The sequence below is a fragment of the Lolium perenne genome, chromosome 6 (genome assembly GCF_019359855.2).
Source record: "Lolium perenne isolate Kyuss_39 chromosome 6, Kyuss_2.0, whole genome shotgun sequence".
In the NCBI taxonomy this organism is placed as follows: Eukaryota; Viridiplantae; Streptophyta; class Magnoliopsida; order Poales; family Poaceae; genus Lolium; species Lolium perenne.
In genome coordinates, this window is record NC_067249.2 from 187,887,487 (window position 1) to 187,906,127 (window position 18,641).

The 18,641-nt window shown below is 47.3% G+C and overlaps 1 protein-coding gene across 1 annotated transcript; it reads left to right on the forward strand.

Moving 5' to 3' along the window:
- The first annotated feature begins 10,493 nt into the window (after positions 1 to 10,493).
- Positions 10,494 to 11,075, forward strand: LOC139832578 (uncharacterized). The gene is made up of 2 exons (XM_071822364.1): positions 10,494 to 10,821; positions 10,894 to 11,075. The coding sequence occupies exons 1-2, from the start codon at positions 10,494 to 10,496 to the stop codon at positions 11,073 to 11,075; spliced, it is 510 nt and encodes a 169-aa protein (XP_071678465.1).
- The last annotated feature ends 7,566 nt before the right edge of the window (positions 11,076 to 18,641 follow it).

Below are 18,641 nucleotides of genomic sequence, written 5' to 3' on the forward strand. Positions count from 1 at the left end.
CAACGTCGATCTAATGAGCAGCGGTTTTACGTCGGCTGATGAGAGTCAACATTGGTCCTACCGGAGCCGACGTTCAAATACAGTGCCTTGGCTAACTACAGAGCCGATATCCGCAGTTACCTGACAGATTCGGCTCGGGGGGCACCTAATCAGATGAACACGTGCGATACATATGAACATGTGCGATACATGTGCAGTGAAATATTGGGGGCCGATAGAAAAATCGGCCAGTAAAAAAAAAATTCCCTCCCATGGTATAAAGCCGATGCACAGCCATCGACTCTAGTACAAATTACACAAGATCTACCAGCTGCGTGTTCAAGACACGGATTTCGACCAAGTCGGTTTTCAGTTCAGCCTCAAGGCCAACCTCCAACCTTTTACTCATTAGGCCGTTGGTGTTTCGTCTGCAATATCGGCTTTCAAAGGAAGAAAAGGTGATCGGCTCTGGTGTATCTACCGTCGGCCTGGCTAAGTTGGCCACCTTCTCAGCTACGCTCGTAGGAATGGCTAGGACCTCTGCATGGTGGCTGTCTCAATTGCTTGAGTTCAAGGCCCTTGGACCAAACTGTGTGTCCTCGCCACTGTTCTCACCTTAACTGAGGCTCGGGGGGTAGCTGATTTGGTAGACACTCTGTTTTTGGAAGCCGATTGGAGTGTCATCGGCTGACCCTGCATCATAACCTTCTTCGAAAGCGGTGAGTTGTTGCAGAAGAAGATTACTAGAGCTGCGGAAAGGAGCCTGAAAGGGAAGCCGTCGTCATCTACAGGGTCTGGACCGCCCTGTTGCTGCAAGAAGATGAAGGAGACTGGATTCTCAAAACAGCCGATGAACAGCCATCGGCTATAGGATTGCAAAGTATTGTGGTCAGATATCAAATTACAGTCTGAATTTGAGAAGTGCTTGACTGGCGGTCTAATTGGTATCTGAGTCTGGCTTCATGGGTGTCTGAGGCGAAAAGTCCGATACGTTGCTATCGGTCTTGGTGCGGCAAACGGAAGACTTGAAATTGGATTAATTGAGAGTCAAATTGGAAGAACAATTCTTATTGATTCAAAGGAACGGCTTTACAAGAAAGAGTCGATGGCTCTCAAAAGGGGCATCCGATGCCTAGTGCACTGCTACTACTAGTCCTACACTAATTGGCCCTGTTCTAGGGGTCGTCGCTGTCCTCATCGTCGCCATTGTAGCTGCCGTCGGCGCTGCTTCCAGAGAGTTCCTCGTCGCTGCTGCCCCAGCCCTCGGCCGGAGCCTCTTCTTCCTCGTCATCATCATCATCCTCGCTGTCCGCCCAAGCGCGGAAGCGCTTCGCCGGCGGATACCCAGCGGAGGAGGAGGAATCATCCTCCCCCTCTTCCTCTTCTTCCTCTGCTTCTTCTTCTTCCTCCTCCTCGTCGGAGGAGGTGGAGTTCGCCCAGGAGTGGAGGTCGTCTTCGCTCTCACTCTTCAGTTCCCCTTCGATGAGGAACTCGAGGTCGTCCTCCCCATCGGTCAGAGGTAAGTCACCATCTGACCCGATGAGTGCTTCGGGTGGGCCATCTGGCACGGGATCAAAGTTCCACTCCTGCTCGCTCGAGGAGGAAGATTGGAGAGAGAGGCCTGAGGAGATGGAGGAAGAGGAAGACATTGCTACAGGGAAAGAGGGTTTTTTAGGTACCGATGGCCGGAGCAGAGCAAGGGGATGAAGTGGCGAACCGTTCGGCACAGTTAAATAAAGGGGGTATAGTGGAGATTTAATGCCACAGCAGTTTCCGAGGAAGTGGTGCCCAACAAAAAAAAATTGCCAGGTCACGCGGAGAAGTTGAGAAGGCAAGGCATCATGATGAAGGATACTGCGACGGTTCTGCCACGACATGACCCGACGAAGAAAAAGCAGAGTGATTTTGGAATTATCAATTCCAAAACCAGGGGGGCATGTGTTATCACCAGAATTTGACCGGATCAGAGGTGGGCCGCGATTAAAGATGGGCTTGAAGGATATACATGGAAGAAATACATGAATCGGCCTTATATGCAAAGTTTGGGCTAGTTTGCCCGTGTATCTGTAATATAGTAGGATACGTGTCGGTTAGTTAGAGTTTGGCTCGTGCACGGTTGGGATTATTCCCACGTTAGAAAGTCTACGGACTATAAATATGTATCTAGGGTTTATGAAATAAACAACAATCACGTTCACCACAAACCAATCTAGGCGCATCGCCAACTCCCTTGTCTCGAGGGTTTCTTCCGGGTAAGCATCATGCTGCCTAGATCGCATCTTGCGATCTAGGCAGTACACGTTCATCCGCTGTTCATGCGTTGCTCGTACTGAAGCCTTTTTGATGGCGAGCAACGTAGTTATCTTAGACGTGTCAGGGTTAGCATTGTTCATCGTATCATATGCTATCGTCGTGCAACCCTGAGACGTCTAGCCGCCCTTACGCCTATCTTAGGTGTAAGGGCGGCACCCCGCTTAATCTTTATTTAGTAGATCCGATCCGTTATGATTGCTCCTTGTTCTTCAAGGATTAGTTTAATATCTGCATAGTTAGGCCTTACAAACGGGTTGAAGGATCCAGTGGCGCGTAGGGTGTAGTTTGCTAGCCCTAGACAGGATGTTCCGGGGATCAACCTCGTGTTGGTTTTTAGGCCTTGTCTAGGGTCGGTTTACGATCACCGTGCGTGGCCGCCAGGCTCAATCACGAGTAGGATGTTCCGATTATGTGGTGAAAACCCTAGATCGTAGTAGGTCGTTTTAGCTTTATTTTGATCAAGCAGGACCACCATATATTCGTACACCTCGTACGGATCATGGGTGGATCGGCTCTTTGAGCCGATTCACAGGACAACCTGAGAGCCGATCGAGGCTCGTATTTAATGTTTACGTGTATGCCATGCAGGAAACTAAGCGAGGCACATCCATCACCTTCCTGACCAGGTATAGGTCAGGTGGCACGCCCTTGCACCAGCATCGGACGTGCGTGCCGAGTCTTTGCGGGCCGTCGCTCGGAGGGACCAGGGCCAGCCGCAGTCCTGGGAGCCTCCCGGCTCTACTGTGTTGCTCGTCGCTGCTCGCCGGTGGGTTTCTGACCGCAACAGGTTCCACATATCAGCTTCACCGTCTCGAGGTAATCGACTAGCCAATCCTCGGGATCTTGCAGGTGATCGAATTTTTGAAATTATCGGGTAGTTTAAACCCTGAAGGAACTCGAGTTTTCCGGACTCTCCTTGTAAAGCACGGTAACCCACACATATCCTCTTCATCTATTTCTGGAGAATGCCGCTGTTCCCTTCTATTTTATCGTGCTCTGTCGACCCGTGCTTGAGTTGCTGTGTCTCTTGCCCCACTTGTTCTTTCGGGACCTAGTGCTGCTGCAGTGGGTCATGGACTATTTTGCCTTGCTGATCCTTCGGGAGGCGAATTTATAAACGCCGTTCCCATGGCTCCAACTCCTGCCATGGCCATATTGTACAATGCTTCTCTTGGATCTCCGGGAGGTGGCTTGGATGCGAGGATGAAGGCTTGCGTCGCCATGTACCCAGCCTCTGGTGTCTTAGGGATAATGTCCCCCCTTGTGTATATCGACATAAAGGACATGTCGAGGTTTTGAACCAGATTCTCCCTATCTGCCTCAGGTATATTTTGCAGCCGGGATCTTGCTCTATTTCGAGCTACTCTGTGACTATCTCCTGACGTGCCAGATTGTTGACTCAAGTTTTCTCTTCGCCTGCTTGACGCAGAAGCTGCTTTCTGCCTCCTATCCAACTCGATTTTCTGTTTCTCGAGCTCCCGCCTGGTACGTGCAAGCCTATATTGATACGCTTGTAGCTCCTCAGGTGTCGCTGTTATGGTCATTGGCTCTGTACCATCAATAGCTCTTGCGACTCGATCCCATACTACCTGCGGAAATCGTACCATCTCTTGCGTTCCTAGTCTGATATATTTTATTCCTAAACCTCGCGTGAGATCTGCAGGATCGACATACGGATTTCCCGCATCGTCGAAGTTCTCTGACGTCTCCTCCTCTGGGCGACTTGGTTCTCCAATTACATAGATCTGATGATATTTTGGATTCTGAACTTTGTCGGGTTTGGTGACACCATCATAGAGATTGGTGAAGACCTTTCCAACAATAGTGGATCTGTCGATGAAGTTGAAGCTGTCGATGTTGCTCGAGTCATCGCTTATATCGGAGTCCGCAGATGACTCGAAAGACATGTCGCTGAAGATCTTGGCGAGTTTTTCACTTGCCATGGTGCTGGTGAAGCGTGGCGGCGAAATATCCTCGTCGCCTGACTCGATTGACGATGTTGAACCCGAAAAATCGGGATCGACCGCTGATAATCCCGACGAGATCGGAATTTCGAGACGATACGATCCTTCCTTCTCGACGCGGAAGTGGAACTTTCCGAACGTCATCTCCATGGGCTCCTCCAGATACGCATATGCATCCAAACGGGAGGGCGGGTGAGGAACAAAATCGACTAGACCAGTTTCGATATGTTTACCTCTGTCCATCGTGTTGCTTGCAGTTGACAAAGTCGACGATCTTGAACGTGCCATCGAGATCAGCTCCTTGACACCTCTAATTCCCACAGACGGCGCCAATTGACAAGGGATTAACTTATCAATGCCTACAGATTGTAGACTAGGGTTTTAGTCGGAATTAGAGGGCAAGTAGATCTCGAAGGTTTCAACCAAAAAGTACTCGACGATTATGAAAACTAGGGTTGCGTGAAACAATGAGTTGATCCTTTCTTTGTCCCTCGACTCCCCCTTATATAGGAGGCGGAGCCGAGGGATTCGTAATACACAAGTTACAGAGTCCGGGATGGTTTCTAACCCGTCCCGTAGAATTACAAGTATGTATTTCCTAATACAACCCTAGCTTTCCTTAGTACTAACTTGGGCTTCCAAACATCATATTCAGCGAGTAGTGGGCCTTCAGTAAACCCTGGGTACCATCTTTGGCAGGCCCATTGGGGATGCCTATGTCACCGGGCGCTCGTCATCGGCGATGAAGTCGGCGAAGTCGTCCAGCAGCCTCTGGATGCCGTGTGGGTCACCCTTGAGGACGACGATGAACTCGAACAGCACGGGCTCCTCCTCATCATGCATGTCCGATGATGAGGACGACGACGGTGTCGCAGGCGACGACGAGCGTGTAGCTCTGCCGCGGCCAAGACCACGACCACGGCCGCGAGCTCGGCCTCCGCCTCTACCAGCCATGGTGGCGGCTAGGGTTGGGGAGAGAGACGGTAGGGTTTGTGTGTGAGAGGGACGATGAGAGGCGACCCTTTTTTATAGACCGGAGGGAGGCGGGGGAGCGGTGGCGCCCATTAACGCTGGCACGCAGAGCTAGGCGCGATGAGACGCTTCGCTGCGCCTCTGCGGGAACTGAAACGTCGCTGCGCGCCAATAACTTCCGTCGCGAGGTAGGCGACGGTTAGGTTAAAATTCAATGTGCCGCTGACGGGTCGGCCCCGCCACTCCCCGCCTCGCTTTTCGGTGCGTCCTGCGTCCCCGGTGCGTCCCCTGTGGGACGGGGACGGGCTCGGGGCGCCGGACACTGTATCGGAGCGCGCCGGGCAAAAAATAGCTTTGGAGGACGCGGCTGAGAATGTTTTTTTGTCTGACGCGCCCTAAATTGCTTTGGGGAACGCGAGTGAAATGGTCTTAAAAAATGTGATGTGCAAGCCCAAAGTTCCTCGTGAACAATAAAACCCACCATTTCTGGCCCGCTACCTTGCTGTACCAACGGCACAACGAACATGGCAAGCCGATGGAGCTGTTATTTTTATTTATCTATCATGTATAGTACATGTCAGTTGTCACCGCACCCAAATCAAAATAAGGCTTTAAAAACACTAGTAAAGTTGCACGTGCAATGCACGTTTTATTTACAATATGTAGCATTCGAGTCTACCAAACGTATTGTTTCTTTGTAAACCATATCCCAAACATTAAACATAAAAGTGGAGTCAAATAGACAGCATAAATTTAAATACTAACGACCATTCTAATTCAAAGATTACAAAGCTAGAACAAGAGATGTTAAAGGTGCAATCTATGGAAAACTTAAGCATGCTTTGATATTGTTTCGTGTTTTTAAATAACTGACTTCATTTTGATTTTCATGCTTACATTTCATGGAAAAATTACTTTATCCTTTAAGGTAGAGAGGTGCAAGCTTACCGTTGCTATGAAAATTGCCTTCCAGTTCCCATGAGGCATCAGTAGAAATATCAGAACATCCTGTCAAGAAACCTTTGTCTAATCATGGCAAGATAGTTAGTCTGCACAAAGATTCGTAACATAAAATTACAACAAAAAAACTCGGTTAGACCATCTGGTAAATCATTATACGACACAGCTCATCACTCATTTGTGACTTGTAAGTATGAACAAAGTTCATATTACTACAGTATATCAGTTAGGTAATTTGGCACGCTGTAAAATTAAGAAGTACCACCAAATGTAAATCCATAGCTGATATGTAATTTTCTTAGTGACAGCAGAGAACAAACGCGACTGTAAATCCAGATCAGATCAAATAAGATCCAGAAAAGAAGAGTCTTGTGTACCAATCAATTTATTAATTTTCTCAGTCAGTTCGTCAACTAAAATATGTAATCTCAGTTCCGATAATGGGGACCATTATCTCGATGACAGTACTAAACTTAACCAAAAATAGAGAAGGTGAGTACCTCTGAGAATAGCAATCCACGCTGGTAGAAAAATGGACTTTAGTCGCGGTTCGCAACTGCCATTAGTCGCGATTGCGCAACCGCGATCAATTAAGCGCGACTAAAGGCCCCCCCTTTAGTCGCGGTTGCTTACGAACCGCGACTAAAGGTCCGTCCACGTGGGCGGCTAGCGTGCGCCTGGGCGAAGGACCTTTAGTCGCGGTTGGTGTCCCCAACCGGGACTAAAGGCTATTTCGTTAATTTTTTTTTAATTTATTTGGGTTTCTAATTTTTTTTCACTCCGTTTTTTTTCTTCTATTTTTTCAGTATTTCTATTATTTCAGTTATTTGCATAGCTTAGTCTCTATCTCTAACTACACTTATCTCTAGTCAAATTACTTACTCGTGGTCAAACTTCCCGCTCGATCACCCATCATTCCACTACTCCACCTCTAGCACGCTTAACTTCCGAGTTCCATTCCGTCCCGCATCCAAGTGCTACGCGCACGTGTATGTGATACTAGTATCATATCAATCCTATTAACATGTTGGTCGATGTCACATTTTTTTATTGTTTGAATTTCAAATAATTTTTTTCATAAACAAAAATAATTATGTAATAATAATCGTGAATAAATAAATGAACATTAAATTTTTAATTTTTATTATTTTTAACTTTTTTTAATTTTTTAAATATTTTTTTGCCAAACCTAAAACCTAAAAATTTGAAAATCTAAAAATTGGGTAAAAGTATTAATAATCTTTATGCTGGATGCAATTATTAATTTTATTTTTTTGTAAAATTTAAAAAATATAAAATCCATAATTTATAGCAAAAACTAAAATCTTCCTGCTTTCGTATTTTCATTTGGAATTTTGAGAATCTAAAAATTGGCTAACCGGGTAAACCCCCGGTGAATTCCGATGTAACTTTTTCCCAGGATTTTTTGATATATTATACGTTTTTTTCCGACGTCGTATGCAAAAGTTATTGCGGTTTTACCATTTTTTTAACTTTTTTTGCAAAAAAAGTGAAAATTCGAATTTCTTAATTTCTCCAAATAGTAGGTCGCATAACAAATAAGAATCTGAAAACAATTTGTTTCTGAATTTTCTATCATTTTCTTTTGTATTTTACAAACCAAAAAAAGGCGATCACCGGGGGGGAGGGGGTGCAGGGTGCGTGGGAGTAAAAAACCTCGGAAAAACCTTTAGTCGCGGTTGGGGACACCAACCGCGACTAAAGGGTACCCCTTTAGTCGCGGTTGGTGTCCCCAACCGCGACTAAAGGTTTTCCACCGGCCGCATCCCTCCATCGCCCTTTTAGTCGCGGTTGGTGGGTACCCTTTCGTCTCGGATGGAGCATTAGTCGCGGGTTGCCTCCCGAACCGTGATTAAAGCCCCCTTTAGTCGCGGTTCGAATATTTCCGGGACTAATGGGGGTGGACCTATTGATCAAAACTAACTGTGCGAAACTGGATGGTATGTGGCAGCAGAAAGTTGCCTCATCTGGAGACAAACGTTTGTATCTTTATATCCAGTTTGTATCTTTATATCAGATACAATTCCTTAGCAAATGACGTACAAAATGCACCAGCTTCCTTCATATTCTCTCCTACTAACCTGTTTTTTTAGAAAATAACAAATAACACAAAACATAAGGAGCTAGGACAAACTAATTAGCTTTGACCATAACCAGGAAGGACAGCTTTATTTTTTTAAAACATACAAACAATTGCAAGTTCGTAAAAATGATGTTGAATTATTGACCAGCACAGAATCGTAGAGCTCTTTATGGTTCTTCACTATCCACAATTATGGTTTAAGCTGCAGAGAATAACTTTCACTTGGCATAAAATAAGAAACATCACATGACCTATGTCATCGATTCATTCTACCTTTCTCAGTCCAAAGAACCATCAAATATAAAAAGTTAATGGTAAACATGCAATAATTCTGAAATCTTTCAGATGAATATCCATCCAAGAATATATTTTTTGACTTGAAACATGTCTCACCTATGGAACTTGAAAGAACAGTAAACCTGAACGTGCTCTGAAACCAGAAAATTCGTAAATCTTCAGCATACTAAAAATTGGCAATGTGCTTTCCCTTTATATTATTCTTTCAAACATAATTAAGCTTCTTGTAGTAAAACCAGTATGCCTTTGAATCTGACAAAAACTTCAATGTAGGGTGGGTGACCATTATCTGATAGCTAAACACGATGCAACATTAACTTGCAGTGTATAGAGAAAACCAGATTTTGATAGAACAATCTCGCTCTCATCCTCGGGATAACAATCTGGCACTACTAAAAAAGTCCACTCTATAATAGTTTCGATCTAACCTCCAGGAAAAAATACTCTAGAAAAACATGATCGAAGAATACTTGTGGGCTTGTGGCAGATGCAGCAGATTTTCACCATATTGTCTGCTTATACTCCTACAGTAGTGAAAAACAGGGCACTGAATCCCATTTCCGAGTCAATACAAGATCTCATTTTGATTTTGATGAAATTGATTTCAGATGTGCAAGTTTGTCTTTACCTTTGCGGTTATTTACACACGATGAGGTCAACGACAAACTCACTCCATGGCAGCCGCATACTCGAGGTCCTCGTCGCCGTCCTCGATTAGAATCCCAACACAGCTAATGGGTGGGCAGCCGGCTGTAAGGCGAGGTCCAGGTGAATGCCGGCGCGAGGGGAGTATAGAAGGACGACGTGGCGATTGGCGCGGACGGCGGACGGTGCCGTGACGGAGGTAGCAACCTCATCGGCGTCGGCGGCGTGCTGGTCGTCGGGCAAGCGGAAATCGCGACGACGTCGAGCGGAGATTAGGCGTGCGAACACTGCGGATGCGGCGAGCCAGTCTCGTGTGTGCTTGCGGCGGCGACGAGCAGGTTAACGCCCGAGCGATACCAGGTGATGGCGTTGGTGGTAGTTTGTTTTCTAGTAGTGGGGGTGATTAGGAAACTGCTTTGTGGGATTAGTGTTGCGATTGGGGCGTCTAACACTGTTTTAATATAAATCTGAGCCGCTGAATTTGTTGGTTCGATGGCTAGGATCTGTTGGATCTGCCGCTCTGTCTCTTTTAAGTAGTGGAGATGGAGATGGAGATGGAGATGGAGATGACACGGATCAAAAGATTGTATTGTGATCGTAGTTATAAACATGGAGCGTGCGACCATGCCTAGCACAGAATGGAGAGAGAAGCAGATTGGAATCGCACGGCGATGGAAATCCCGTCAAAAGCGCCTGAACAGAGCGGAATTAGGTCCGACCAAATTCTTGGACTGAAGTCTGTCTAGATAAACCTTAGGCCTTAACATTACAAAGGTTAGAGCATCTCCACCGATGCCCTCCATAGCGGTCCCGATAGCATTTTGGGGCCGGCAGCGAAAATGGGCTCGTATCGGTGCACCCCAAACGGCGCCGGCCAATTTTCGAGCCCAATAGAATCGCCGGCAACCCCGTGCCGGCCCCTTCGCCAAGGGCGTGAATCGAGTGCGCCGACGCCTCGCGGCACGTCTGAAAATGAGCGTGGACTCCGCCTGGCAGCCAGACACACCAATTTCCCACCTCCGACACACGCCCGAGCCGACTTCCACCCCTCTAGATCGCCACCGTCGTCGTCGCCACCACGCCCTGCTTGCAATAGACACCGCTGACTGTCTAGGAACCACCGTCCATCGACACGGCCGCCACCCCCTTGACCGGCGGCCGCTGTTTCGCCCGGAACAGAGCTCGCCGCCACCGTGATAGTATCGCCCCGCCCGCAAGGTGTTCGTCTGATTGCCGCGATGGACAGCGACGACGAGATGATGGTGCAGCTATTCACGGAGAAGCAGAACGTTCAGGCTGTTCGGCGGCAACAGCAGCAACTGATTCTGACGAACATGTTGCGTGTTCGCCAACCTTTCTTTGTCGTGCCTCAGCGCGGCGGCTCAAAGCCAGGCAAGAGGATGAACATCAACTATCATCGTGAAGCCGGCGCAATGCTGCTTGACGCTGACTACTTCAACGACGACGTGACTTATTTGCCGAAGAAATTTTGGCGCCGGTTTAGGATGAACAAGGAGTTGTTCTTGAAGGTTGTCCACGACGTCAGGGAGTATGACAAGTACTTCATGACCAAGAAAGATTGCACATGTTTGTGGGGCTTCACCTCAATTTAGAAGTGCACTTCTGCAATGCACTGTCTTGCATACGGAGCTCCTCTAGATACAGTCAATGACTACCTACGGATGACAGAGTTGACATGTACAGAGACTCTCTACAGGTTCTGCCGAGCCGTCATAGCAGTGTTTGCTAAAGATTATTTGAGAGCACCAATACAAGATGATACAACTCGGATCTGCAAAAGAATGCAGCAAGATGGTTTCCTGGATGCTCGGAAGCATTAACTGTATGCATATATTGGGGCTAGAAGAATTTCCCTTTTGTTTGGCAGGGGATCTACAAGGGGCATATTGATGAGTGCAGTGTCATTCTTGCGGCGGTGGCAGACCATGAGCTTTGGATTTGGCATGGCAGGAACAAACAATGATATCAACGCGCTGCAGCGCTCTCCAATGTTTGCCAGGCTAGCTGAGGGACAAGCTCCTGCCGTGAACTTTGAGGTAAACGGCCACGCATACAAAAAGGGATACTATTTAGCTGATCGTATCTACCCGACGTATGCTACATTTGTGAAGACAATTCACTCTCCATCAAACGAGATGGAAGCCTATTTTGCAATATGCCAGGAAGCAGCACGCAAGGATGTTGAGCGTGCTTTTGGGGTGCTTCTGCAGCGTTTCGTCATTGTCAGATACCCTGCTCTCACTTGGTCTGAGGCTCAGATGTGGGAGGTGATGAACGCATGTGTGATCATGCACAACATGATCATTGAGAGCGAGCGCGATGCACCTGTGCAGGTTGATCATCTATTTGATTATCGAGGGCCACTAGCTGAGGTAGAGCATGTACCCCAAGAATTTGCCACTTTTCTTCATATGCACAATGAAATTCGAGATGCAGCTGTCCATGCATAGCTGAAGGCGGATCTAGCTGCGCATTTGTGAGCGAGAAGAGGAGCCGCCAACAAATGCATGATTTTATTTCTATTTGTTTGCTTGTATGAATAAATTAAGTACTATTTGTTTGTTGGGTTGTATGAATAATCTAAATACTATTTGTTTGATTGGTTGTATGAATAATTTAAGTACTATTCATTTGATTGACTGTATGAATAATTTAATTCTATTTGTGTGATTGTATGAATAAAATGTGATTGATATGTTGTTTTAAAATATTGTAAAAAGAAGAAAAAAAATTGGGGGCCGCCGTTTGGGAGGCACTGGTGTGGGAACATCGTCCCCAAATGAAGGATGCACCGCCGGCGTCCCCCATATAGCAGTGTCGGCGCCCCTGCCGGTGACTATTTGGGGGCCGCCGGTGGCTTAGATATATACTCCCCCGTTTCAAAGAATAATGCGCCAAAGAATAACGCGCACTCGTTTTTCGTGCTTTTTTTGTTTAATGAAAAGTTACTTCAAATATATAAAGATTCTTGATATAAAACTAGCATTACTAGAGAGTGTTTTTAATACGAATCCAGCGATACTAATTATGTAATATAATCAAAATTTTGTTGCTCAATTTTTTAGATCAAAGTTAATCTTGAAATATGCGTGCCTCTTCAAATATGAAAAGTGATCCCGAAGCGTATTTGTAATATAGTTTTAAATAGCCGGCTATAGCCCCAATATAGCTCGGCTACAACCTTTCGATCAAGATGTGCTAAAGACATTTGCATGCTAAAAGGTGGCTATAGCCCGCTATAGTCTGGCTATAGCCTTTTCACATATCGCGGCTATAAATTGTAACGATAAAGAGGTGTTCCCCTTTCAGCTATAAATTCGTTAAGGAAACTAGATTTGATGTAAGGACATAATAATTTTCTGATCTGGAGAACTGAGAACTAAGAGGGAAGGTTCTTCTTCGTATTCTTTTGCTTTCAGAGCGAGGATCGCAGGAAGTCGCAAGTTCACAGCTCCGTTCTTCCCTTTTTTCGAGAGCGAGAAGCTCCGCTCTTTCTTCTCCTACTGACTTCGCTTCCACCGGGTCACAATCATTTGACCACTCTCGGTTTCTCAGAGGTTGTTGGTTCGACACAACAAACTCTTTGTAACCATTTGGTCGCGTGGTTTTCCATTCACTTGTCTGGTGAGGAGCTCGGCCATGACTTGAGTAATATCCATGGAAAGTTAGTACACACACGCCATGGGAAAGGCGAGGAGTTCATTATTCCCCTCTTTCCACGGGACTACACAAATGTCTATGATAACCTGACGAATTTCTTATCCAGCGAGATTGCTACTGAATATTTAAGGGCACCAGGCTCATGTGCTCCTTAACGAAACGACAGAGGAAAAGGCGCCAGGCTCATGACTTGCTTAGAAGATTATGTTAGGTGTCAGCTACGAGACAAGGATGACACCTTCTGGGTGATCTTCCTGCAGCCTCCCTCTTGGACCGGCTAACCAATTGTGTTGGCTCTTTTCGCTTGGGTGTTTTGCAGAGTCCTAGATTAAGCATCTCCGTATCAACGAGGGATCCGGTGTTCCATTCTAATTCTAAAAGGTCAGACAAGATCTGTTTAGTAAGTGTGTCACTTAAGTTGGTCGCCTGCAACCGCTATTTATTTAGGGATCGTTTGTTTTCACAGCTATATATGCACGCCAAGAATATGTATGCAATTTCTTTTGCGAGACTATGCATGTGTATAATTTCAGTTTTAGTTTCAACTATGCCTGTACCCGCAAAAAGAAATACCCGCAAAAAAACTATGCCTGCCTGAGCTACGGATCTAATCTTTTTTTTCCAAACGGGCAACCCCTTTTCATTACTGCATAACAAAGATACAAAGTCTTTGTAGCAACAAAGTACACACAAGGAAACAAGAAACCGGAAAGAGGCCGCCTTTGCATCACCAGGAAAACCGCTAACAGGTGTTCGCTATCGACCACCCACTACAGGGCAAAAACCCTGTGACACTCAAGCAAACGCTACGAGTTTGAACTTAACGAACACACACATACAAACATCCAAGACCACAGATGACTAAAACACAAGAAACTAAATCAAGGTCCTTGAATTGCCAGAACTAGAACTTGTCTTGGCCTGAAAAAATCTACTTGATCTTGCCGCCTTGCTGATCAGCTGCTTCGTTCCCATCTTGATCTTTTTAGATTCATCATCAGCTTACAAACCTACCCAATAATTCAGAAATGGACCAACAATGAAGATCATGACCACATGAGACTTAAGCGCATAATTTACAAAGGTTATCTTGTTTCCGGTGATCCAAATAGACCAACAAATAGCAGCAGTTACTAAAGTCAAAATTTCTTGTCTCCCAACCTGTAAGAATACAACCATGCCAATCTTTACCAAAGGTTTCTAGGGCAACAACTAGAACCCACACAGGAACCCAGAACATCCCAAACCCTTTAGCCACATCACAAGAGGAAAACGAATGATTGGCACTTTCAATATTATCACAAAAGGAATAGATTGGTGATCCAGTCCATTTTTTCACTTAGATTCTCACTAGTCAAAATAGCTTCATACAGCAACTGCCATAGGGAAATCTTAATTTTTAAAGGTAATATTTCCAAATCCATTTGTTATGAGGGCCAGCACTCTAATAACTAGACGACACCCCGCGCGTTGCTGCGGGATATTAAAGCCAAACACTTCAAAGTGATGAGCTGCACTGTTAAAGGACAAAAAAAAGATAGCAAAAATGTCACAAAGAATTTGACCTCTAATTATTGTAGTGTTGAGCTTTTGCAAATGTATAAGAAGAAAGCTTGTCAATAAAAATTTAGGCTCTGTCGTGAAGTGACTGCCATACTCAATTGATTATACCAGATTGCGTTAGTTCTACAAACTACAAATACAGAAACTGAGCGACACATGAGGCTTGTCAAACCGATGAAACAATTGTAGTAACTAATTCATTTGTGAAGTTCCATGACATTTTTCCAACAAATGAAGTCTGGGTATGATATTAATTGAAAAGGTGCGGTTTCCTTTAGTACCAAGGGCCATCCTTACTACATGAATAATGAAGGCCGTCCTTCACTATTTGTTTGTAAACTTGCTGATGTCTCAAACGAAAGGGATAGTGATATAGACATGTCTGCTGGACAACAGTTAAAGAAATCCGACCTAAGCCTAAGAAATGTTCCTGTTATGGAGAAACTTACATGAAGAAACTTACATGAATGGTTCATGTGCCATAATTAACTGGAGGAGCATACATAACTGCTTGGTCATGCAAGTACACTCACAATCACTTGTAGAATTCTGGCTAACTTTAAATGTATAAATATAAACCGGGATATATTGTAAAAGATAGAAGCAGACTGAAAGGAAAATAGTTTACCTCTCCTGAAATAATCTGAAGTTGTTTTTTCTACTACAAACACATGTGCACGAAAGTGGAAGCTAATAATTAAAAAATAAAGGGGATGCCCAAATTCCATACATACAAATCAATTTAGTATGCATATTTTCCTCATACAAAGGTATTGCTCCACATCATAAGATATAACTCTATCAGCAACATACGTCCAGAATTCTTTGAAGAGTTTCCGCAGACCTGGAAGACAAGTACTGTAAACTCATTCTATTTAGAAATTTTTAATTACGAACAGGTACACTAACCGAATGTCTTATCATGGACGACAACAATGTATTAAAGGACATATTGAGTAGACAGTGGAGCAAAAATAACCCAGATTGATTTTCAGCTGGGTCTGTTTGATTTTCAGCAAACATCTTGTCTTCATAAATAAAAAACATCTGCAGTTCTGCACAATTAAACATGAGAATGTCAGGGATTTAGATTGGCATAACGTTACTTCCTTGGATGCAGTGGCTATCATAAATCAAAGAAATATTAAAAATTGTAAATTTGTAATGTAATCATAGATCCATACTTCACCTGGAACATCAGTTGAACCTTGAATTTATCTACATCAACATCAGAGAAACAAATCGTTCAACGAATATAGGATTGAGGAGGAGAGAGAGAGAAGGGTGCATAAATCAGGAGGCGATTCATAGTGCTCGCAGCTTCGTAGCCGGTTCTCGCCGGCCGACATTCCGGCATGAGATTTGTAAGGAATCAAGCTCAAGAGTGCATGAAAAGCAACCAAAGGCGTGGTGGTCTTGGACTGCTAGAAGGGAATCACGGGGGGGAGCAGCTGGTATAGGGATGGGTAGGGGCACAGATCTCATCTAATATGGGTATGACGGAACAGGTGTACCTCGGCTGCTTAAATAGTGGAAAGAACAAATCCATCTGTTAACATGCGATGCTTCGTTGGAGAAGATGAAAAGGGAGAAATTAAACTGTTCAGTTTCATCTGCATTTGTGAGAGAATAAGATGACAGAGGAGATGGAACGGTACAACCTTTCTGCATTTCGTGGAGAGTAACTGTAGTCTGCGCAGTAGAGGAGATGACGTCAAGCTAAACAAAGTTAATCGTGGTAGAAATAAAAGATAAGAAGTTGAATGCAAATTGCTGAGGTGGATGACTGATGATGTGGTATATTTGCATGTTGAGAGAAATCATGTAGTGGGGGTCTCCTATTTAGAGATAAAAGATTGATAAACCGATAAGGTAGAAAAACACTTATTAGCAGTGAAGCTCCAACTCACCATATCTAGCGCTACCAATTCACAGGAAACTGATTAATTGAAGCTTTGATAGAATTCCATTGCTTTGATAGTACATGAGACACGCGTCTTCTAAAAGAACTATTGAAATTAGAATTAACAACATGGCGAGTTGTCCTTGAACTAAGCTTGCCCATGGTGTTCTCGTCGACCGGAGCCAGGCCCGGTGGGCGGGTGGAGTGAGCGGGACGGCCATCCCGGTTCCCTGGCGCCAAGGGGTCCCCAGCCGCGATTGAAGATGCAGTAAATAGAAGCTGAATTGATCCGGCGGCGGCGTCGCCATTAATTTGATACAGCGTAAGAGCATCTCCATTCGTCTCCCCGACGCGGTCCTGGAGGCCCCCAGGACCGCGTTTTGTCATCCGGACGGCGAAATTTGGCCAGTCGCGCCCCCGGTTCCTCGATTTCGTCCGGATTTGGGCCTAAATCCATCCGGCGATCCCACGCCATCCCCGGCCCCCCGGGGAGCGCTCGGGGAGTCCGGACGAAACGAAAGAAACACCGAGGAAACTTCCCGCGCGTCTGGTGGCCCCAACTTGTCGGCGAGAGAAACCGATCGTCGTCCTCATCGCATCGTCTTCCGCGCGCTGTAAAGGCTGCCGCCGGTCAGCTCGCCGCGGACGCGTCGCATTCCACGCGGCATTAATCCCCCGCGCCAGCCGCGCCTATATAGGCCACTCCGCTCGCCGCGACGCGTACCCCTGCTCTCATCTCCCTCTACTCTCCGTCCACTTTCCCGATGGCGTTCTCCGACGACGACGGCGCAGCCAACAATGGCTTCCCCCGCCGCTCGCTCCACGCGTGGGAGGGGCACCTCCTCCACCAGGCGGGGTACCCCTGCCCGCCGGACACGAGGCCTCCCGGCGGAGGGTGGCGGCTAAGTCGTGGCGGCGTACCAATCCCGCCGCCGCCTCGGGGCCACGCCCTCGACGTCGCCATCGAGGAGGCGCGGATGACCATGACGGACGAGGAGCGCGCCGACCCGCGCCACCACCCCGACAACTACACGCGGTGGAACTCCTACTTCCTCCGGCGGTGGGAGCGGGAGCTGGCGGCCTACGACGGCCCGCCGCCTCCGCCTCCGCGCAACAACGCCGCGGGCCGCCGACGTTGGTGGAGCGCGCCGGGCCGGACACTCGAGGCCGTCCTCGAGCACATCGAGGGCGGAAACTTCCCAGTGCTCACGATGCCCCCTGCATCGAGGGCATCGGCGAGCCGCCGCCGGGGAAACGTCTGGCAGCCACGGCGCATGGCTGCCAGCTCGTCGTCTTCCGGATCGGCGCCGAGGCCATCCTTGGCGCCGGTGAAGAAGGAGGCGACGTCTCCGTCGACGCCGGCGCGTGTCAAGAAGGAGCCGGCGTCTCCGCCGCCGACCAGAGGGCGCAACAGCGGCGCCCTCGTCATCCGCGACCAACCCTGCTCCCCGCAGCGTGGGCGGAAGAGGAAGGTGGCGAAGAAGGAGGACGCCGCGGCCGCCACCAACGCCGCCGCAAACAGGCTCGCCGGGGAGGAGGCGAAGCGCGCGGAGGACGCCGCCGTGGCGGAGGCGATCGCCAGGTCGCTCAACGACCTGGTGCCCGCCAACAACGCCCTCCCCGAGGACGCCGCCCTGGCGTGGTCGAGGCGCGACTGGGAGCGCAAGGAGGCGGAGCAGCAGCGGCGGCTGATGGACCTGGCCGCCGCACGCCAACTCGCCGCCCGCGCCGCTCCAACCGCCGCCGACGACGTCGCGCGCTACCGCCGTCCTGCGACACCTCCATCCGGCGTCGCCGTCCCCTTCGTCGACCTCGAGGCCTCGGACGACGAATGGTACAAGCCATCCCCGCCTCGCACCAGCGGCCGGTGGGGAGACGCCGGCCAGGGCAGCAGCAGCCAGGCCGCGCCGCCGCAGGTCGACGATGACGGCTCTGACGACGATGGCGGCGACTACACGGTGTTCTACCGCCATTTCGGCATGTAGAGCGCCGTGTTTTAAAATTAGCAGTTGAATTCCCCTAGCCGAATTCGAAATATAGTAGAATTCGGCCTCTATGTATGAACTCCGCCCGTTATATAGTAAATATCATTAAATTTAGTCTATATTCGCCCATTTTTAGCCGTAGTTTGTCAAGTTTCCGTTTTTCAAATTCGCATCATCGTCTTCGCCTGGGCACGCGGCTGGGAAACTACTCCTCCCCACGCCAAATCTTCCTCCAATCCGGACGAAAATTTCGCCGGATTTGAGCGTGGGGAGCG